Source organism: Diabrotica undecimpunctata, chromosome 4 (genome assembly GCF_040954645.1).
Source record: "Diabrotica undecimpunctata isolate CICGRU chromosome 4, icDiaUnde3, whole genome shotgun sequence".
Taxonomy (NCBI): Eukaryota; Metazoa; Arthropoda; class Insecta; order Coleoptera; family Chrysomelidae; genus Diabrotica; species Diabrotica undecimpunctata.
In genome coordinates, this window is record NC_092806.1 from 75,827,094 (window position 1) to 75,851,599 (window position 24,506).

The following is a 24,506-nucleotide window of genomic DNA, read 5'->3' on the forward strand; positions in this document are numbered from 1 at the left end:
TCCAGTAAGTTATCGTTCCATCGTTTTCGTGGTCTTCCTACTGATCGTATTCCTATTGGGGAACCATCTCTTGCCGCCTTTACTACTCTGTTTGTTGTCATTCGGCTTATATGGTCGTTCCATTCTACTCTTCTATTTCTTATTTAGTTCCTGATGTTCTCCACCTTGCATCTACGTCGTATATCTGTACTTCTAGCTATGTCCCATAGTGTCTTGCCATCAATTTTTTTAAGTGTTTTTATCTCTGCTGTTTCTAACATCCTTTTTGTCCTTTCTGTGTCAGGTCTTGTTTCTGCCGCGTATGGCATTATTGGTCTGATGACTGTTTTGTAAATTCTGCCTTTCATTTCTTTCCCGATATTTTTATTTCTCCATATAGTTTCATTCAGGCAGCCTGCGCCTCTATTTGCTCTATTCACTTGATCTTCCACTTCAGTTTCGAGCTTTCCGTAGCTAGATAATGTAATACCTAGATATTTAAACTCCATCACTTGTTCTATTATCTGACCTTCCAGCTCCAATTTACATCTTGGTGAATTTGCTGTTGTAACCATACATTTTGTCTTTTTTGGGGAAATTAACATGTTAAATTTTCTGACTGTTATATTAAATTTGTGGCAGCATCCGTTGTAAATCATCTTCACTTTGAGGACATAATACGTCGTCTGCACGGCAGATTATTTTAAGTTGTTTTTCTCCCATTTGGTATCCTGTTTTAGTTTTTCATTTTTTTATTTTTTCATCCATAATCAGGTTAAACAATACAGGACTCAGGGAATCTCCCTATCTTATCCCATTGCCAGCTTCAATAGAATCGGTTAGTTCTTCTTCTACTTTTACTTTTATTGTGTTGTTTTGGTAGATATTTTCGATCATTTTGATTATTCCTAGAGGTATCTCTTGTGCGTACACTAAGTGGATAGTGTCCATTCCCATTCACGACAATGATCCGCCTTATCTTGCCAAAGTAGTGAAAGAAAATCTACAACGAAAGACAGTGAGGATATAAGAGCTTCCACCCTTTAGGCGTCTTCAGTAGTACAAAATGACGTAAAAGAATTCTTCGAGCAACAGCCACGAGAATCCTTTAAGCAGCCTATAGATCGTTTGGTGAAACAAAGGGTTATGTACCTTAATTATAGTGGTCATATTATTTGTAGATATATTTGCCAATAAGTACATTTGTTTCTGTAAAACAGATAGGTTTCAATTGAACAAGCCTCGTATCTGCGTGGATACGTACGTACTTGAACACAGTCACATATTCACAGAAACACACACACATATTCATTAACACATGCGACATTCCTTTGTATGTATACGCGTTTCTTCATTTATATATTTGTACTGCACTTACACACGAAAATGTTGATTAATTCAAAACACATACGACACGCACACCAACCCGCAACAGTACATAATATATGCTCACTCACAAAACTCACCACACAAACACATACATAAATACACATAAATTCGTTCACACAAACACACACACACACACATACACGCACACACACACGCACACACACACACGCACACACACACACACACTAACGCGATTTACGTATACACAGACACACACACAATAAATTATTTACCTATTTGTGCATTTAAAATCAATATAGTGATGGGACGTAATACTTTTTAATGAAGAATGACACCTAACCTGTACATATGAGGCGGAGTAAGAGGAACAACCATATCGGGTGGTTAGCTTACAACAGAATGGGGGGTGATCGGTCAAGCTGTCTAATGTGCACTTGTATACAGAACAGTCCCGATCTTTCACGTGATATTCGCGGGGGATTTAAACCCTTAATTGTACATAGTTGTTCGTATCAATAAAGCGGATGTTAGACTAGCAGGTTAATGTTCTTCAGTGTGAATTATAGTTTATAAGTGCAATTAATTACCCTTAGTCAAATATAGGTGCGAATTATTATATTACCTACTGTAATAAAGTGATTGGTTATTTTTAAAAGCTAATAGTGGATGTGGTTAGTATTTTTAGTCCTAAAATTAATAATTAAATAAATAGATTTCGTAAATTTTAAAATTACAATTAAATATAATATAAAGCGGAGATAAAGGATTTCCAGTGAATTTATTTTAAACAAAAGTACATACTTTTTATTTATTTTTAATACTTAGCAAAAGTTTGATGGAAAGTTTATAAATTGCACAAATTATACAAAGTGTGGCTTTACTTAAATACATAATTTTGACAAAAAAAAATAGTTCATTATCTATTCATGTTATGAACATACACCTCTCCCATTTGTTTCTATTTGTCGCTGTCTTCCGTTTATCTTTACCCCATTGGAACTGAATTTTGTCCAATGTCATCATTCAATTTCATTTAGTATATCTCTTGAACATTTTACAACCTAGGATCTCCAGTTTTTAATATCTTTGTTCCATCTTTATATCTCTCGTTATGTCCGCCCATCTCCATGTTTGTTTTAAATCATTAAATCCATGATTTATAATCCATTTATTTCTCTTTTTATCTAGAAATAATACCGTTGTAATTTTTCTCTGTCATGACTTTCCAGTTTTCTCTATTTTGTCCTTGTTGTTCCTAGTATATGTTCATATCTGGACCCAGTATGCTAGTGCATGTACGACACATATCTTTACTATTAATTTTAAAGATATTTTTCTGTATTTATTAGTATATTTCATGTGATTGCTTGTCCTAAGTATATATATATTCTTGGACATATTCTATATTTCTTCTACGTATGTTAATTTCCGTCATGGCTTCTGCATTAGTCATAGCTTTTTTTAATTTCTTAGTTCTTTGCTTGTTGTTTTCGGTAGTATATCATCACCAAACCTAAAATGGTTCATACTTTTCCTTGACGCAGATTTCTTTACTATCTTAATCCATAGACTTCAAAACATCTTCTAAATATTTTGGATTAGATTGTGTCCCATTACATTACTCCTCTACTAACTGTAATAGATTATGTTGGTGAATCTCGGTATAACTGAATTTTCATATTGGTAGTGGATTAACCTCCGATATCTTAAACTTATGAGTCAATTTACTATATTATCTTTTCTATTGGCTGGTACGCACCAAATTTACTGTCTAATCTGTTTGTAATGATCTTGGTAAAAGTTTTATTTATATTAGAGGGGTATAGATCTATAGGTAGCTCAATGTGTTGTTTTTCGTTTCTTTTGTATTAAAATTTTAGACGCGTTCTTCCACCTCTGTGGTATTTCTCCTTCAAATAGACATTATTGAACATTATTTTATCCGTGTTTCCCATCTTTTACCATTTCAATAAGGATATTTTTCTTCTCAAGATTATTTCCGTTCATAACTCTAATTGTCTCTTTTTCCATTCTTGTTCGTACCTCAGATTGTTATTTTTTTAGAGTAGTACAGAGAGTAGTAAGTCCGAGTTTACATTGGCTATTTACTTTTTCAGATTTTCTTTTGTTATCTAGCATGGATTCTGTTTATAACTATAGGGATTGCTATGATATTCTTTTGTAATCCTCAGTTTTGTGTATTTTGGTTCTGGTTTTTTTTCTAATCTTGTTAATTTTCTATCTTGATTTTTATTTTCTTTTAGTTTAATTCTGCGGTATTGTAACATACTTAAGGATTAGACGCTCAATTTGGAATTGTAGTGATTTTGTTGATGCTATTTCTATGCTACAAAATATATAAAGAATTAGGTTTGCTAGTTTTAGTTTCTTTATTTATCTTAATTTTATTTTGATATTGTTCATTGTTTCACCCTAATATTTCTGTGTCTGTTTTTTATCTTAATACTAACTAATATTCATGTTTGCCCATACCATTGTTTAATCTACTATCAAACATTGGTATTATTACTGTAATGTTTTTGATAATAGTCGTTTTGTTTGTTAGAAGATATATTATAATTAATGTTGCTATTCTTTCTATGGTCCCTACATATTCTTCAATTTTATGGACATATTTTTTCTATATCAGAAAACTTTCTTCATCTTAATTTTAATTTATTCTACATTTGGTATAGTATGTTCCCGAATTGTAGTAATATCCCCTTTTCGTCTTTCCTCCCTACCAATGATGCTCCATTTGAGATGTTTAAGCTTTTTTTCCATCTCATGAAAGTTTTTCGTCTTTACAGGATTACCTTATATTAAGATAACTCATGAGTCCGTTTGTTTGTTTAGGTAATTTTTACCTTCTTTAGATCTGATGAGACTAACCTTATTAATTAAGGTATAAGATTTGCCACAATATAATTTGAGGACCAGTTCCGTTCGGATTTGTTATCACCCGTTTTGATGAGAGGTATTGATCACAAAATGTCTCGGTTATTAGTTGATTTGGTAAATGTTGATTCAGGCTTGAGCTCAATATAATTAATACTAATTTTACTCACTTAATGGTAACAATAGTAAAAAAAATCTATATTTTTGCCTCAAGTTAGCACTTCCGTCTAATGAATCTGTACAAACAGTTTCAAATCATAACCGCTATTTATTATTGTGTTTCTGCCAAAAGAATTTGTAAAATGGTTTATTTTAATAAATTTGTTTAGGTTCAACATGAGGCATTCTATAAATTTCCTCTCTTTAGTCTTTTACTACTAAAACGTGAATCTATATCTTCTTTGTCTCCTTATTCATTTATTATCCAGAAGTTAAGACATCGATGTTTTTACGCCATTGTAATTGATTCTTATAATCATCTCCTAAGATAACTTTTTTCAATATCTCATATTAAGAGATCTTTACTGCTAATTTAGTTCTTAAATATCTTTTTTCTGTCATATTGGCCATTTTACTTACAAGGCTAATTATATTTTACTTAGATTTTATATACACTAAATATTGGTATTAATCTTCGTAGTTTGTAGACATATTATGCCAGTCCAGTGCAGTGTTTTATTACATCGTTTCCTTCTCATTGATATGTTGCAAGTATATAGATTAATTGACTGTCCTTCTACGTAGGAATTCATACTTAAATTTTTAATGGAGTATTACTCATTATTTTTAGGTCCATTCTTAAGCTTATTATATTAATGTTATGCTAAGTTATTCCTCATATATCTTATCTAATTTAAGCTATAAATATATGTTGTTGGTCCATTTCTACATTCATCCTTAATTATGCTAATGGATTCTAGCCCTACTGCGAATAGTTTTATATTGGTGAGTACTTCTTATGCTTCAATCAAATTCAACTGCATAGGTTTACGAAAAAACTATTTTCCAATGGAATATTATATTGAATATATATTACTGAATCTTCAGCTAAAGCTTTAAAAATGTTGGGATTTATTCTAAGAAACTGTAATCAGTTTTTAGTACAAACTTTAAAAATGTTATACTGTAGTTTAGTTCGATCAGTTTTGGAGTATGGTTCTCTCATTTGGTCTCCTTCATATAACAGTGACATCTACAGTATCGAGAGAGTTCAAAATAAATTCTTGAGGGTATGTGCTTACAAAATTGGTTTTATTACACATCAATACACATATGATGATATACTGTCAATACTAAATATACAATCACTACATGATAGAAGATGTCAAGCGGATTTATGTTTCCTTTTTAAAATTATAAATGGATATGTTCAAGATCCAGAGTTACTAAATTTAATAAATTTTAATGTTAATACTAGAAGAACTCGTAACACTGAGATTTTCAACATTCCATTCCACACTACGAATTATGGCCAAAATGAACCCATTACAAGAATTTTACGAACTGCCAATGAGCACAGCATTAGCTTAGAGTTATTTGGAATATCTACAGCAACATTTAAGAAATCATTTGAGAGATTTTGAGCATTGTTTAATGACTTAAGCTACTACTTTAATTGAATTTTGTTTGATTTTAATTTTGGTTTGTTTTTTATTAACGCAACCTATAATATAAGCTTTGTAAAGGTTGACGTCATATTTCTGTAAAAATAGTATATCCGTTAATTAAATAAATAAATAAATAAAATATTCTATATTGTTTCGAAAATTAATGTAAATGATGTAAACTAGTCGGTGACTAAAAAATCAAACAAAAACAAAATTAACACGTTGTACCTAACCTTAAATTCTCAAGAGTTTAATATTAAATTAAGAACAATTTTTAAAGTGTTTATGTCAAAGTAGTTTGTGATTTAATTCATAAATAATTATTTTAAATAAACTATACTATCAATTAAGGAAATGGAACAGTATTTGTCATCAAGTATTTTTTACATATAAATATGTAACTCTTCCTGTATCCACTCTTCTTCTTCTCCTTCTTCTTCTTCTTCTTCGTCTTTTTATGAAGACATGACTGTCTGTTTTTCAATGTGACTCCAGTAAGTTGTCGTTCCATCGTTTTCGTGGTCTTTCTAATGATCATCTTCCTATTGGAGAACCATCTCTTGCCATCTTTACTACTTTATTTGTTATCATTCGGCTTATATAAACGTTCCATTCTACTCTTCTATTTTTTACCCAGTCCTTAATGTTCTCCACCTTGCATCTACGTCGTATATCTGTACTTCTAGATCTGTCCCATAGTGTCTTTCCATAATTTTTTTTAAGTATCTCTACTGTTTATAACATCATTTTTGTCCTTTCTGTGTCAAGCCGTATTTCTGCCGCGTATGTCAATATTGGTCTGATGACTGTTTTGTAAATTCTGCCTTTAATTTCTTTCCCGATATTTTTATTTCTCCATATTTTTTCATTCAGGCAACCTGCGCCTCTGTTTGCTTTACTCACTTGATCTCCCACTTCAGTTTCGAGCTTTCCGTAGCTAGATAATGTGATACCTAGATATTTAAATTCCATCACTTGTTCTATTATCGAACTTTCCATTTTAGTAAATTTGCTGGTTATTCTTCTTCTTAAGGTGCCATGCATTTCTGCGTAGGCGTCCACCGTACATCGTCTTGTCAGGTGAGATGTTAAATAATTCTGTTTTTAGCAGCATTGCGAAGCATTTCATAGCTGTGGATTCCTGTCCATTGTCGAATATTGCGCAGCCATGACATTTTTTTACGTCCGAGACCTCTCCTACCCTCTATTTTCCCTTCGAGTATCAGTTGCTGAAAAGTGTATCGTTCTCCTCGTATAATGTGCCCCAAGTATGCAGTCTTCTTACTTTTTACATAATTGTACTTACTTTTTACATAATTTACATTATTTACATAATGCTGGTTATAACCATGCATTTTGTCTTTTTTTGGGGAAATTAACATGTCCAAATTATTAGCCCTTAATATTGTTCTGAAGCTATTTTCTTGTGGCATTTTAAATTAATTACTATTTAAATGGGAATAAGCCACAATTAAAGGTTAAAATACGTTTATTGACGTTTCAATTTCCACTTCGGAAATCGTTCTCAAAATACAAACATTAGTAAATTAAACAAATTTTGTTTTTTGTTACTTAGTGAAAAATTCTTCTAATAATTTAATTTTATCTGACTCATCTATATTAACAATTCAGACATACATTATACATTTTAAAGTAGACAACTTTAAAATGATATTGCCAATATTGTTGAGTTGCGTTCCTGGGACGACTTTACTTATAAGATAGTTTATTCGACTACATGAAATCAACTTTAACTTGAGAATATCCGTCAGAAAAGATCATAACATGTAATTTGTCTTTAAAAAGACAAATACATGCCATGATGACAGTAAAATTCTCCTGTTAGTGATTCCATAGTAAATTATGAGGGAAAACCCAGGAAAAAACCTCATAATACTATCCCGACATGGTAAGTATTTGATCGTGCATTTAGTTTACCTTCAATAAACACCAAATTCCGATTTTAAACGATAAAGAAGAGACAATAAAATTTACCATGGAAAAGGAATATAATAACACATTACCTTTTCTGGATGTTTTAATCTCTAAGAACGATACTGGATACGAAACTCATAATCACAATATGTATTAATATTAAAAAGGGAATTATTAAATCCTTATACGATAGAGCCAAAATTACTTGTTCTAACGAAAATTCGTTCTTGGAGGAAAAACATTTGTTAACAACTGTTTTATTAAAAAATGATTATCCTTTATCGTTTATAAATAAGGCATTTTCAACAATCGATCGAATAGAACAAAACAACTTAGAACGAGATCCTACAGCATATACAAGGAATAATACGAGGAAAATAACAATACCATACATAAAAGGATTATCGGAAAAGCTTAAAAGGATAGGAAATAAATTCAACATTTCAACAACATTCAAAACAACAAACACGTTGAGATCTATTTTGTCCAAAACCAAACCTAACAATGAACAGGAAAGGACAAAGAATTGCATTTATAAAATACCTTGTGAATGCGATCAGTTTTATTTAGGTGAAACATCAAGACCATTAAATGTTAGAATAAGTGAACATCAATCCTATATTAAAAATAGAGAATTTGATAGATCTCAAATATGTAAACACGCATGGGATAATGAACATAGGGTTCAATGGAATGATTCAAATATAGTCCTAAAAGAAACGGATGGTAAAAAGAGAAAAATCAAAGAAGCGGCTCTAATTATGCTAAATGAGACCAATTGTGTCGCGAATTCCTCGGCAGAATGTAGTAGGATCTGGTTACCCATATTGAAAGAGGAAGTTATTAAAAGGAAAATACCAGTATTGGTAAGTCAGTAACATATAGAGAATACATCATTTATGTTTTTTTAAATAACAAACGTATAAAATCGGAATTTGGTGTTTATTGAAGGTAAACTAAATGCACGATCAAATACTTACCATGTCGGGATAGTATTATGAGGTTTTTTCCTGGTTTTTCCCTCATAATTTACTATGGAATTACTAACAGGAGAATTTTACTGTCATCATGGCATGTATTTGTCTTTCTAAAGACGAATTACATGTTATGATCTTTTCTGACGGATATTCTCAAGTTAAAGTTGATTTCATGTAATCGAATGAACTATCTTAGAAGTAAAGTCGTCCCAGGAACGCAACTCAATAATATTGGCAATATCATTTTAAAGTCGTCTACTTTAAAATGTATAATGTATGTCTGAATTGTCAATATAGATGAGTCAAATAAAATTAAATTATTAGAAGAATTTTTCACTAAGTAACAAAAAACAAAATTTGTTTAATTTACTAATGTTTGTATTTTGAGAACGATTTCCGAAGTGGAAATTGAAACGTCAATAAACGTATTTTAACCTTTAATTGTGGCTTATTCCCATTTAAATAGTTATTAGCCCTTATATTAAATTGGTGCAGCATACGTTGTAAATCATTTTCGCTTTGAGAGAGTATTATTGAGTCGTCTGAATAGCAGATTATTTTATTTTGTCTTCCCCCCATTTGGTATCCTTTTTTAGTTCTTACTATTTTTATTATTTCATCTATAATCTTTAAACAATAAAAGACTCAGGGAAAATCCCTGTCTTATCTTATTGCCAGCTTCAATAGGGTCAGTTAGTTCTTGTTCTACTTTTACTTTTATTGTGTTGTTTTGGTAGATATTTTCGATCATTTTGATTATTCCTAGAGGTATCTTTCTTGCATATAATAAGTGGAAAACGTCCTTTAATTTGACCCGGTCAAATTCCTTATTAAGGTCAACGAAACAAAATTATGCCGGTTTGTTGTATTCTAATGATTTCTCTTGCACTTGCCTCATTATAAATATTATAGCATCGGTGCATGATCTTCCCGAGCTAAAACCTTGGTGCTCTTCTGCTTGTGATATAATTTCATTCAGTTTATTTGTTATCATTTGTGTTAATTTTAGTGTTGTGTTTAATAGATTGTTTCCACTGTAATTTTCCGAGTCCGATTTGTCTTCTTTCTGAAGAGGGGTATTAGGATGCTCGATCTCCATTCTTGAGGAATTCTGTTTTTGGTGTTTGGTTAGATCTGATTCTCTGTACTTTAGAAGTTAGTTCGGTATCCTTCTGCTGATTTTCTATTTTTTAATTGTCTTGATGCTTCCTTGACCTCTTCCTCCTCAATATTTATAACATCTGAATAAAATCCTTTATAAAAAGGTATATAAAAAACCCAGTTGGGCTATGTTGCATTGACAAAACGTTTTCGGAATAAATATTCCATCATCAGTGTCAAGTTAATACATGGATGTAGCCACTAAATATGTGGGTAAAAACCCTTTAAAAATTATTAAATAAGATTTGATCTACATTATGTCTAATTTACAGTTAAGATGTTAAAGTTACCGTTGGATTGGTAACAGGGCGACATATGACTCTACATTAGTTGCGAGTCCTGAGACGGTATGTCTACGAGGACTTTGTCAAAGCAACGTTGCTTTGACAAAGTCCTCGTATTTACTGGTTTTTACCCACATATTTAGTGGCTACATCCATGTATTAACTTGACACTGATGATGGAATATTTATTCCGAAAACGTTTTGTCAATGCAACATAGCCCAACTGGGTTTTTTATATACCTTTTTATAAAGGATTTTATTCAAAATTTTTAATATATGGTATACAGCCAAATACAGGAACTTTGTTTCCTTGTGAATTTATAACTTCGTTTGTCGTTATCTCTGGTGTCGGTGGTTCATTATCGTTGCCTTTGTAAATGGGAAAGTAGTCTGCCCATGTTTCCTTCTGAATGTGTTACGTTCTTGTTAGTTCGTTCATATCTTTTCTTTGTCCTCTGATCATTCTTCCTCTTTCTTTTATGTTCCGTAGAAGCCATGTTCCATCTGTTTTGAGAAGCTCTGCAAGTGTTACCTTTTTATTTGTCTAACTAAAGTAATCGTTGCATTTCTGATTTATTTTTAGTGGTTGAATGCCTGTTGCGTTTGTTATGTTCTGTATTGTAAACAGGCTTTCCTCTTATCTTCACATTTTGTCTTTACTTCCTCTCTAAACTATGGTGTTTTCTTTTTTGATATGTTACTGTTCGTTACTTTTCTCTCTACAAGTTATTTTGTTGCTTCTTTAATTATTATTTCATATTCTTTAGTTATTTTTAAGTTTTTCCCAGCTTTCCTCGATGTTATCGTTTTCTAATATTTTATTCACAGCGATCTTCTCTGATATTCTTTCTCTGTATAAGTATTCCTTGGAGTCCGTATTTAGTCCTTCGACATTGATTTTTGTTTGTGTTGGCGCCGCTCTTTAGTGTGATGTATTTCAGGATGATTCTTATTTTACATAATACTAGGCTATGGTCACTACTTACATCTGCTGAGTTGAGGCATTTCACGTCTATTATTGTTTATGGATGTATATTCCACTCTTGTGGCCGTTAAAATGTTTTCTTAATTTAATATTACACTCTTAAGAATCCAAGATTAGGTACAACGTGCAACTTCTTTGGTGTTTTGGTTTATTAGTTACTGACTAACTAAAACACGTTTTCATCCCTGATTTTTTTATTTTTATTCTTGCTATTCCTTCCTCCATCACATTGAGATTAAACACATCTTAATATATTCAAGGCATGGGACCGACGAAATAAACTGCAGAAGTTATATAGGTGCAACTATATACTTAGATCATGGTCTAGTGATCTTAACATTGAGATCTAGAATTTCAGACATCAGTAAAGAAAATAAAATGGATAGAAAAAATAGAATGTGCAAAAGCTGAAGGATGCATGCAGAACGGTAACCGGAAAATGTCACCAACAGACTAAGAAATCAAAATGTAAATGAAAAGGGCCAGACAGATATGGACTCCTACTTGATCAGAATAAAGACAAATACTGAAGAAGCAGCAAAAGATAAAATAGGAACAGAAAATTGGGCTCGTAAAAATCATTGGTTTGACGATGAATGCAAGAATGCAACCAAATAAAAAATGAAGCCTAGAGAAAGATGCTTACCCGTTAAACTAAAGAATTATCAGGCAAATCAAAGGTAGGAAAAGGGGATACACAAAAGAAAAAGATGAAACCGCTTAAATAATTAACTTAAATATATAGAAAATCTCAACAGAAAAAAGAATTCAAGGCATTCTATACGAAAATTAACATCGACACGATGGAGTATATAAAGGAGTAAGAAAAAACCTGGAAGACGAAAGAGATGGGGTAACCGGAACAAACGAGAAGAAAGAGGAATCATCAGCGATTCCTGAAGTTAACGATGTTGTTAAAAAACTAGTCAGAAACAAATCACCAGGAATAGATATTCTTTCAGCTTAACTATATGAAGAAGGTGGCGATAATATCATAATGGCACTACAGCAGCTCATAAAGAAATATGGACACAAACATTTTTCCTCAGTGATTGGAATATTGGAATACTTTGCACCATAGACAAAAAAAAGATGTCTTTAAATTCTCTAACTACATAGGAATGACGCTTTTAAATGCAGCGTATAAAATATTTTCCACAATAATATGCTACCGTATGGCACCGTAAGCAGGACGAATAGTAGAAAAATACCTAACTGATTCTAGAGGTGGTAAATCGACAATTCATTCAACTACAACCCTGAGACAACTTTTAGAAAAAACACTGGAATATGGCATAGATACTCATCATATATTTACAGCCTATGACTTTGTAAATAGAAGAGAAATGTTCACACAGGGGGAACTGTGTGAACTTTTAAAACAAATAACGGACTACGTCAGGGGGACCCTCCCTCCTATATAATGTTCAATCTGGCTCTGGAAAAAGTAATACATGTGTCATAAATTACAATCACCGGTTCAATATATAATAAATCAGTGCAAATCATTATCTATGTTGATGTTATCAATATTGTTGGGAGAACGGAAAACGCTGTACGAGAGGCGTATGTATGTAGACTAAAAGAATCAGCTACAAAAATGGGTTTGATGGTAAACACCAACGACACGAAGTATACCTCTGAAAATAAGCATACAACTACAAATCCTACGACACTTGTTATAGAAAACGACGTCATCGAAGTGGTGAACAAATTTGTATACCTGGAAGCGCTCTTTAACTTTCAAAATATTACTATCACAGAGATAAACCGCAAAATTTGCACAACAGATGCTATTTTGGGCTCAATCTCCTTCTTAAATCCCGAATTATATCGAGAAATACAAAAGTAAAATTCTAAAAAACAATAATACGCACAGTCCTGACATATGATTAAGAGGCCTGGACTCTAACAAATTTTATAGAATATACCAGGAACCAGATATCGTAAAACCTATTAAGATAGGACATCTGACATGGGTAGGGCATGTAAATCGGATGGAACGAAATGATCCCACTAGAAAAATGCTCCTTGCTAGACCCATTGGTCAGAGAAGAAAAGGAAGACTCAGAACAAGGTTTCTTAATAACATCGATGGAGACACGAGAAATATGGGAATACATGCTTGGCGGAGAAAGGCGATGCATATGGATGACTGGAAAGAAGTTCTTAAGGAGGCTAGTACCCACGCATGTCTGTGATGTTTATTTTTTATTTCATCTTCCTTTTCCCTTTCTTGTTTTAGTTTTAACCCTCAAAGTATCCTTATAGTGTTTATGCTATATGTTCAATAAGTTGGGTATGTTTGTTTTAAATCGATTTCCTCCGTTACTAATTCGTTTTGCCCATTATATTTTTTGTCTCCTCAAACATTTGTCCTCCATATCTCGTTCTTCTAATATTTTTCCCAATCTTCCTTATTCCACACACCTGTTTTGGTACATAGTACAATATACATATATTATGTATATACATGTATATATATACACACACATTCCCCGTTTCTTTTTTATTTCCTGTAACCCAGGGATAAAAATTATGTTTAAAATATGATTCTGTATTTTTATTATTTTTAAAACAACGTAATTGGTAAAAAACAATAGTTTGATAAGTATATAGGCACACTTTGTAACAAACAATTAATTATGTCAAACTGAATGAAAAAAATATACAACAATTATTATTAAATACTGTCTCATCTATGAATATCAATATGATCATATATGAATATTTTTAACAGAAATATTATTTACCTCATATTCCAAGTTGCCAGGTGCGCAAGATTGGTCCTCCTATAATTCCAGAACATCCCTTCTTTGCAAAAATGGATGCCAGTTATGTTCCCAACAATCCTCAGTTCGGACTTCAACTAGAGTGTAACTGGGGTGGCAGTTCTTCCGGCTTACAACAGGTAAAATTCAAGTTAAATTTTTTTTAATTAAACAATTTTCTATTATTTACTTGATTTGTTGTAAATATATCTTTATTCATACAATAATGTAAAACTTCTTTTTATTCATTTTACATATTTAAATATAAGTTATTTTTCATTATTCTAAAAAAATATTGTCACCAACCTTGTTGAAAAAGTTAAGTACTGTAAAGGAAATATAATGTATTTTTGAAGTGAATCAAATGTTTAATTTCCAACGTGTACTTTCAACATTTAGTTCACTTTCAACTATACATAATTGGAGCTGTATTCAATTTACAGAATACTACACAAAAGAATCGCAAAAATAAAAATATATTATGTATTTATTTGTTAAGTAGACTTAATCCGTATCAGGCTAGCGGTTATAAAATGGAATATTTGTTTTCGTTCTGATCTGTTTCCGTTTTAATTTCGTTTGTTTTAATCCTCATGCTCGTTGAATTGCCTGAGATGTTTTTGTAATGTTATTTGTCAATTTTAATTTTTGAGCTCCCCTTTATGAGGCCATACTTTAATTTAAACACAGCTTCAGTGATATGCAATACCGAAATCTGTCAGCTAAAATAGAGAGCTTTGCACAAAAATATGTATATTTTTTCTGTATGTGCTTAATTTCATTTATTGTAAGAAATCTAATGTGTTACGAATAGTTTTAAACTACTTTAAATTTTAAATAGAACATAATCCAAATGTTATCCTGTTGCTTGCGGTTCTGTATTTACCAGTTATATTAGCTAATTTATCTGATCTACCACCGGTCTAAACAACTTTATCAATGTTTTGTTAATCCTCCATTAACTTATACCAGAAAGTAAGTATGTATACCAGAAATTTTTTCATCTTCCCGCTGTTTGTTTACATTCAATCGTTGTTCAATAAATAGTTTCAGATTAGACTGATTGTGCGTTATTTCATTTATAAAAAATATAATGTTTTAAGAACAGGTCCTCGATTTTAAATATAGCAATATTTAAATGTTATCCTGTTTCTTAGGGTTCCATAACCATTAGGTCATTGCTAACTGCATTAGCCTATTTATTTTATCTATCGCATTAACTCTGTTGATGTTTTGTTGGTTCACGAGCGTATATCAGTCATATTCCCGGTCTTCTTCTACCTCGAACCGTTCAATGATTAGTTATAGAAGGTTATATTTTTAATTTCTCAAAATATGTCCGAATTACTTTATATTTTATTCTTTAAGATTGGGTAGTTTTTTTGCTATTTTTTTGGAGCACTTCTATGTATGACTGCTCCATGATATTATGAGATATTATGACAACTCAAATTACATCAGTTTCCAAACTGAAAATGAAGAATTCATTCCGAATTTGTCATTTTCTTAGTTTTAGTTTAGTTTTCTTTAAGTTTTTACTATTCCTCTCATCAGTTTTTGAAGTATTTCTTTGCTATCTGCCAATATCTCTGTATCATCTACATATTGTGACATCTTTTAACCGTAGACTTCTTAAAAATTCTTCTAAATATATTAAACAGTAAGCTGGACAGATTGCAATACTGTCGTATTCCTCTTTCAATAATAATTGAATCAGTTTTCGTATTCTACATTTTTAATTTCGCTGGTTTTGTTTCCATTATGTTTTATCTTGTAAAATGTTTCTTCATGGTCTATGAAGCACAAGTATAAGTCTGAGTTTATACATTTGCATCTGTCCATCGTCACTCTTATTCTTATTGTAAAAAGTGTTTCTCTCGTTCTAAACCAAACTGTGTTACTTCCATATATTCTTTTAGTTTACTATATAATTTACTATGTATCACTATAGAAATAGCTTTGCAGTGCGGTTCATAAGACTGATAGTCAGGTATTGATCATATTTTTCTCATATCTCCCTACACTAAATGTTACCTAACATCCATCATAATAATTTCACCTTTATCACTTTTCTAATACTTTCATTTCTGTACATTGCCAAATATTCAACATTATTCTACATGTATTTGTGGTAAAAGTTTCGAGCATGTGTATGTGTATGCGTAATTATTGCTGGCTTGTTCATAGTTTTGTTCGTATCGTATGTATACGTGCGTATGCTTACTGATGACATTTCTTCCCCTAACATTTTTAATATGAAATATTCTCATTAAGAAACCACCAAAATATATATATATATATATATATATATATATATATATATATATATATATATATATATATATATATATATATATAAATATATATATAAATATATATATATATATATATATATATAAATAAATAAATATATATATATATATATATATATTAGTACATATTTTTGATATTAGAAGGAGGTAAGGAACTAATTGCAATTGTAACTAAGCTTGTGGACAGTTGTTTACATCAGGGCAAAGTCCCTAAGAGCTGGAACAACTCTAAAGTAATCTTATTACACAAGAAAGGTGATAGTCGAAAATTGGAAAACTACAGACCCATCAGCCTACTGTCACACCTGTTTAAAATACTCACCAAAGTCATAAGTACTCGACTAACAAGGAAATTAAACGAATACCAACCATATGAACAGGCAGGTTTTAGAAAAGGCTATTCAACTTCCGATCACCTGTTAACCACAAAAATATTAATAAAAAAATGTAACGAATACAAGTTTCCAGTTTTCCTAGCATTTGTAGACTACGAAAAAGCTTTCGATACCATAGAACACACGGCCGTAATAAACGCAATGCAAAATTGTAGAATAGACAGCAGATATATTAACTTAATAAAAGAAACTATGAACCAAGCTACAGCTACATACTACCTAAATGAAAATGAACACACGAACCCTGTACCATTAAACAGGGGAGTCAAACGGGGAGATACTTTATCACCCAAACTGTTCACCTTAGTTTTAAAGGACGTTTTTAAAAACCTAAATTGGAAATATAAGGGAATAAACATCAATGGCCGCTACCTCAGTAATCTACGATTTGCAGATGACATAATCCTGATAGCTACTGACCTACAAGAAATGCAAACCATGCTTTTAGAACTACATACCGAATCTTCTAAAATAGGACTGAAAATGAATTTAAACAAAACAAAAGTCATGCACTCCGAAGACACCGTGACAATAATAAACGATAAAGTTATAGAAAAAGTTAAAGAATATATATACTTAGGACAAAAAATAATACTAAATAGGGAAATTCAAACTGAAGAAATAAAAAGAAGAAGAAAGTTAGCTTGGGCAGCATTCGGTAAACTGAACTATATACTCAGAAATCAATAAATTCAATTACATCTTAGATCTAAAGTTTTTGATGCATGCATTATTCCGATATTAACTTATGCGGCACAGACATGGACAATCACAAAAAAAAATATGAATATACTTAGAGTCACTCAACACGCAATGGAAAGAGCAATGCTAGGTATATCACTTAAGGACAAGAAAATAAACACATGGATAAGAAAGAAAACCAAAGTCACCGATGTGGTGCAAAAATCATTAAAGTTGAAATGGGAATACGCTGGACATACGCCGTAGCTAGGAGCGATCTAAACAAATGGCACAGATCAATTTTAACCTGGAGACCATACCAACACAAAAGACCCAGAGGCAGACCTCCTATGAGATGGACAGATGATCTGAAAAGGACTGCCGGGAAAAATTGGCTACAAGTAGCGTACAATAAAAAACAATGGAAAGGAAGACTTGAAGAGGCTTATGTTCAGATGTGGACGTGAATGGCTAGACGAAGAAGAAGAAGAAGAAGAAGACATATTTTTGTAGTTTTTCGAGTTTGACTCCGTGTTGAATAATTTTAGTTTTGAAAAAAAAACCATTATTTTGACGACGTTTCGGCAAGGTCGCAATTGCCATTGTCAAGTCAGGTAGTAGTTTTGGCAAACAAGTCTTTAGAAAATCAAGAAGTATACGAGATTCCATGTGGGGACTGTGACAAATCGTATATCGGACAGACCAACCGAAGAATCAATGTTAGACGAAAAGAACATCGAAATGCCATCGAAAGGAGAGAAAAGTCGTCGTCCATTGCCCAACATGTGTCAAACACATGACATACAATGAACCTAAACCAAATTACGATGCTAGCTAACATTGAAATTAAAAAAAAAACGCGAAATCAAAGAATCAATAAAAATGGAAAAAATCACAACAGCCTAAAACAAAGAGATGATGCTCAAAGGCTTCCAACAACATGAAAAACGGTATTATGGAAAAAGTCTAAAATACATCAGAGTCAGTAAACTTCAAGCATCAGCGAGAAACGCTACTACCTGACTTGACAATGGCAAGTGCGATCTTGCCGAAACGTCGTCAAAATAATGGTTTTTATCAAAACCCTATGTGTGCTTTCCCCTTTACTTTTTAATTTATATTCAGAAGAATTGTTTAACGAGGCATTAGAAGACGTAAATGAAGGCATATTTATTAACGAAGCACTTCTGAATAATCTTAGATAAGCAGATGACACAATACTCCTTGCGGACAGCAGAAAAGGACTACAGATCTTGGTTGATCGCATTACCCAATACTGCGAAAGGTATGGAATGGTATTGAATACAAATAAAACAAAAATCATGGTGGTAAGCAAGAACAAAATTTAGGAAGACAGTATGCTAAAGGAAAACTTTTAGACAGGGTGCACAGATATCAGTACATAGGTTGCGAACTAAATGAAGAATGGGATAGAAGTACGGAAATAAAACGGCGTATTGAGATAGCTAGAAGCGCTTTTAATAAGATGAAAGCAATATTATGCAATGAAAAACTCAACATCGAAATTAGAACTAGAGTATTGAGATGCTACGTGTTCTCTGTCCTGTTGTATGGAGTTGAGGCCTGGACAATTACAGAGGCGACAGAAAAAAAACTCATTAACTTTGAAATGTGGTGTTATTGAAGAATGTGGAAAATATCTTGGACACAACACATAACAAATGCGGAAACGCTACGAAGAACGAAAAAAGATAAAGAAATACTCAACACTATAAAGAAAAGAAAAATGAGCTACTTTGGTCACATACTAAGAAACGAGAAATACGAATTGATGCGGCTGGTCATACAAGGGAAGGTGGAAGGCAAAAGAGGACCGGGGAGAAGACGCACGTCCTGGCTCAAGAATCTGAGACAATGAAGTGGGAAAACGTCAATAAAAATTTTCAGAACAGAATATATACAGTATACTCCCTTTATAACGAACACGGTTATTACGAGGTTTCGCTTATAACGAGGTACATTAGATGTCCCGTGAAATTTCTATTGAACTGTAACCCTCTATAGCGAGGTAAATTTGCTTATAACGAGAGAAAAAAAGATTGAAAAACGTGTTTTTTACGTTTTGGCCCGGCCGTAGCTGTAAATAAATACCCTTTTTAACTGCGGGCCGCCCGCAATAAACTTCTTACAATTTATGATTCTTAGTCGGAAATGTAAAATTTGTGATTCACAAGTGTCATTGTATTGGGTTGACCATTCACACCTAATAATATGGGTCCTAATAGACAAGATGTGGAAAGTGTTTTAAAGGTTGTCAGAAAGTTTATTCAATGACAAAACGCAAATGAAGAAGCATAAAACTGTTTCACATCTTTAGAAAATATGATAGATATAATACTGGACAATTTAAAGCAGTCAAAAATGACAAAATAACTTTATACGCTTTATACATATTTACAGAATACAGATTTTTTGTTTTAACGTATATCATTGACAGTAAAAGTAAACAACTCTTTTTTGTTTTAATGCATTTCATTGACAATAAAAGTAAACAACTTTGTTTTAAAAACGCCATTTAAACAATATTTATTAGCATCTTATATTGCTCCGAATGGCTTCACTATAGAAAGTTAATGTTTTAGAAAACTACATATTCATATGTATGCACAGTATTATTGTTGTTGGATATAACGAGATCCGCTTATAACGAGGTAATTAGTCTGCCATTTCAGTTCTCGTTATAGAGGGACTCTACTGTATATATATATATATATATATATATATATATATATATATATATATATATATATATATATATATATATATATATGTTAAGAGCAATGTCCGAAATTGGATAATTGCTGTACAATGTTCGAATTTCAATCAGTACATGCTTCAAAGTTTGGGAGAATATGACATATCGATTCATATTGATTTTTACGATTATTCCTCATTTGTTATTAAGGACAAACATCACTGAGGTTGTAAATCCATAACTAGTTAGTTAGGGCTTCTGATTTTTGAAATGAAGGATTAAATTATTTTATATTATCATACATATACATCTCTTTAAAATCTGAAATGCTTCACACACATCTTCCCTGTATTTGTGATGTATCTATCGCTTGAAGCTTTGAAATGTTTCACTAACATTATCACTCTATTGTAGAACAATTTCTCCTTATTATTTATATTTTAGTTTGACACAGTATTTTATCACATTGTCAATTCGAAAAAGAACAACTCTATATATAAATAGAAAATATCAAATAATTAAAAAGAAATGTTAGATTTTTGAGAAAAAATATAAAAATATTAGTTTGGCGTTACACTTAAAAGACCGACAATTTCGGCTTTTTAGACAAATGTTTTCCAAAACTTCTATAAAACTGATTCGGTCTCAGCTTTATAGAAAAAAGAGATGGGTCAATTATATGACGCTAGTCTAAAAAACTGATATTTTTGGATTTATAGACTAAAACGTTCGAAAATTGTCTATAAAACGTTATCAGCTTTATCCCTTTAACATTTAGTAGTTACATTGGAATGGTTTGAATGCAGTAGTCCAGAAATATTTAGAGCGGCAGTCGACAGTGTTCCGCATAACCATGATGGTTTCCAACCTTTGAGAGAAGATGGAACTTAAAGAAAAAGGTTACATTTGTAGCCACAAAAAATGCTCTAAATGCACATATTTTTTTCTTATAATAACAACGGTATTTCAATACGGAATGGAGCGGGGTACACAAATAAGGCTCTTTTGTACTGAAAATATGTCTATATTTTTTGATAATACGACAAAATAGGGTGGCTAATACTTTGGCTACCTAACGTTCCTGACAACGACCAACGCTCTTTAATAGTGAATAGTAGCTAAAAATTTGGACATAAATAAATATGCACACAAATAAGATACGTTGTTTTTATTAAAAAGAAAACAATAATGTTAAACTTAATTAGAACGCTACGATTTTAATGAAAAATTAAAACAAAATTTAAAACTTAGAGCGACTTGACTTAGAGCATGCTGTACACTGTATACTAGATCTTTTTACACTTTTTTTAATAAAATATTTTTTAAAAATAACTTGATGTCTATTATAGGTTGTTACAGTTTTTTCTTTGTTACAGTGACACCTTAAGTTTTTTTCCAAATACCTTTCTATTCGTATAGTCTCCTATTAATTGGCCAGCTAACATATGCTTAAGCATTAAATGAGACATGGGTTTTCCAGTTAGTGATGCAGTGATATTGTTGTCTTGTGCTTGCATTGCACTATTCACCAAATAAAAAAAATTTTAACCACCATCTCATAGATTTCCATGAAATAAAATAACAAGCCATTAGATGATCAAATAGATCTACTCCATCCATGTTCAGATTGTAATCGGCCATATATGCTAAATCACGGCGTAATCATCCTCACCAAATTTTAAATTTTTATCTAAATACAGTACATTAATTAATATTTAAATGGGAATAAGCCACAATTAAAGGTTAAAATACATTTATTGACGTTTCAATTTCCACTTCGGAAATCGTTCTCAAAATACAAACATTAGTAAATTGTATTTTGTTATTAATTAATTTACTAATGTTTGTATTTTGAGAACGATTTCCGAAGTGGAAATTGAAACGTCAATAAATGTATTTTAACCTTTAATTGTGGCTTATTCCCATTTAAATATTAATTAATTAAAAATGCCACAAGAAAATAGCTTCAGAACAATATTAAAAAATACAGTACATGTTTAGAAAAATAATTTCTGTTTGACATCACAGTTCCATAAGCAAATAAATCCAAATTGAGCAGTTTACTAAATAAATGTATTGAAATAAAAATCTGTCAAAAAACAAGCAGTACCCATTTGCCCGAAACATTGAACTTAGTCTTAACACAATATTTTCTTTACTTTCTTTTCCCTGATATACATCAAATTCTAAAAAAAATTCACCAGCAGTACAAGCTATGGCCCATACTTCAAAGACCCTTTTTATTGGTTTCAAAGGTACATATTGTTTCACAGCTAATCTATCTTTAACACCAATCTTACTTTCTTCAATTGACAAGTTATGACTTGGACACAAAAGTTCTTTATAAGGTGTATTCAAATAATCTACAAGAGAGCGAACTTTATACAACTTATCAAAACCTTTTTTTTGTTTTTAGCCGGCATGTTTGTGTTATCATTCAGATGTAAATATCTGTCTCTGAAGGAGTCTTCTAAGAGGCATAATTCTTGCAATTTTGGAGACTGAGAAATTTTCATTAGAAGACTGTTGGTAATTCATTTAACAAGATTATAATAAGTATCCCCAAGAATGCTTTGAGTTCTTCAACGTTAATATTTAGCTGAATATCTTTCTGATGTGCGTATAAGTTAAATTCTTCTACTACTTTTTCTAAAAAAGTGTCAAGAGTATTGCTATTGGAGATGACACACCTACCGATATCTTCGGACCAAACGGACGTTAATATGTAAAAGAATCAAATCTAAGGTTTGTGTTTCTTGTTTGGTAAAAGTAAAAGTTTAAATTAGTTCTTCTCTACCTTCTGCAGTTGCACTTTCTGTTTCACTTCCACTTTCTATATCTGCTTCAGTTATTCCAAGAGTTTCTAATAATGGGTTCATTTTCAGGATCTTGAATCGAGTCATTACTGTCATAATCGAGTATATTTGTAGAATTACTTCTTGATGACGTTCTTGATGTTGCAGAAAATTGGGCAACATCATCACCATCACTATCTCTTTCAAAGTAAGAATTTACTGCATGTTCGTCGTCGATTTGAAATAAAATAATAATGTCTGCTGTGTTTATATTTTCAAGACCTCGATAAGAGTATGAATTTTTTATCACCCTGCAAAAAAAGTCAGCATTAGAAAGTTACAGTAAAGTACATTATCTATTTGACGAAATTACTGAAAATAAAATAACTTTATGTAATGGCTTGCTATTCGAAAGCGAAAACAAAAAATTTATATTGTTTATGTAAAAGTCAAATAGCCTTTCCCTTCCATCAATAACTTTCCTTCCTTTTCATTGGTCAAAACAAATATGCCTTTTTCTTCATTTCAACGTCTTCAAATTTCCCAGTCGTAAGTACTAACATTTTCTAGGAACTCCAAATTCCCGACTTCTTTCAAACAACCTTTTTCGTAAATCTTATGTTCAAACACAAATTGTTCTTAAATGCACTTGAAAATCAATAAACAATTCCATTAATATTATCGATTAGATTACAAATATGTTAACAAAGACAACTTTATACTCGGTAAAACAAATACCTATGTTAACAATAGACAAATAGGTATATTACATTTTAAATGCAAGAAACAAACATTTTTTTAAAAACTACTTTAACGTATTACAAAATGACAAATTTTATGTATATTTTCTTTTTCTTCTCTTTATTTATCTACAATAATATATATATATATGTATATATATATATATATATATATATATATATATATATATATATATATATATATATATATATATATATATATTGTAATGATTGTTTATTTTGACTTTAATCTTAGTTTATTGAGCCAATAAAAAAGAATTATAACTTATTTGTTATCAAAAGTAAAATAATCCTTATATTACCTGTGTTCGATGGATTCAAAAGATTTTCTAGTTGTCTTTTATCGGGGTAGAGAAGAAAGGATAAGAATACAAATATATTATATTACAAAGATTTACGTTTCTTTATTTTATATGAACGAATAAAACAATTATTAAATTCTGTCGTTACCTTATCAATCAGCATACAAGAAAATAAATCAAATTTTTATAATAATAAGATTATACAGCTACATACATTTATATTACGTGAAAACCAATTTTACTTAAAATTTTCTTTACTTGAAACAAGAAACAACAAAACTTTAAACTTTTGATTAGCCTAACAAAACCTCAGTTCTTAAATTTGAATGCTAATGACCATGATGTCAAACCGATCCTTCACAGATATAAAATTCAATTGTACAAATACTTACAGCTTATTTTCTTCTTGAGTTGTATGTTGGAACATACCCAGAAAAGTCCAGTCTCCTCAACGATGTGATATCTCCTCTTTGGCACCTCGGCTCCTTCTTAACGTCTCTGCAAACCTCCTGCAGACTACACAAAAAACACCTGATTCACTTCTCCAAACTCAGCTACTTATTTATGACACCAGGACCTCCTTTTGTCAACTTGATG

General features: G+C 31.3%; 1 protein-coding gene across 2 annotated transcripts in view; it reads left to right on the forward strand.

The window, feature by feature from the left end:
* The first annotated feature begins 1,849 nt into the window (after positions 1-1,849).
* Positions 1,850-24,506, forward strand: part of LOC140439700 (protein glass-like) — a 113,523-nt gene continuing 90,866 nt past the window's right edge. The window contains exons 1-2 of one of the 2 annotated variants that reach the window (XM_072529788.1): positions 1,850-1,932; positions 13,943-14,087. In XM_072529788.1, the coding sequence (XP_072385889.1) occupies positions 14,001-14,087 (87 nt within the window). In that variant the 5' untranslated portion in view covers positions 1,850-1,932; positions 13,943-14,000. Of the gene's footprint in view, positions 1,933-13,834; positions 14,088-24,506 lie in introns of those variants that run through there. The other variant, XM_072529789.1, reaches the window with a different exon arrangement.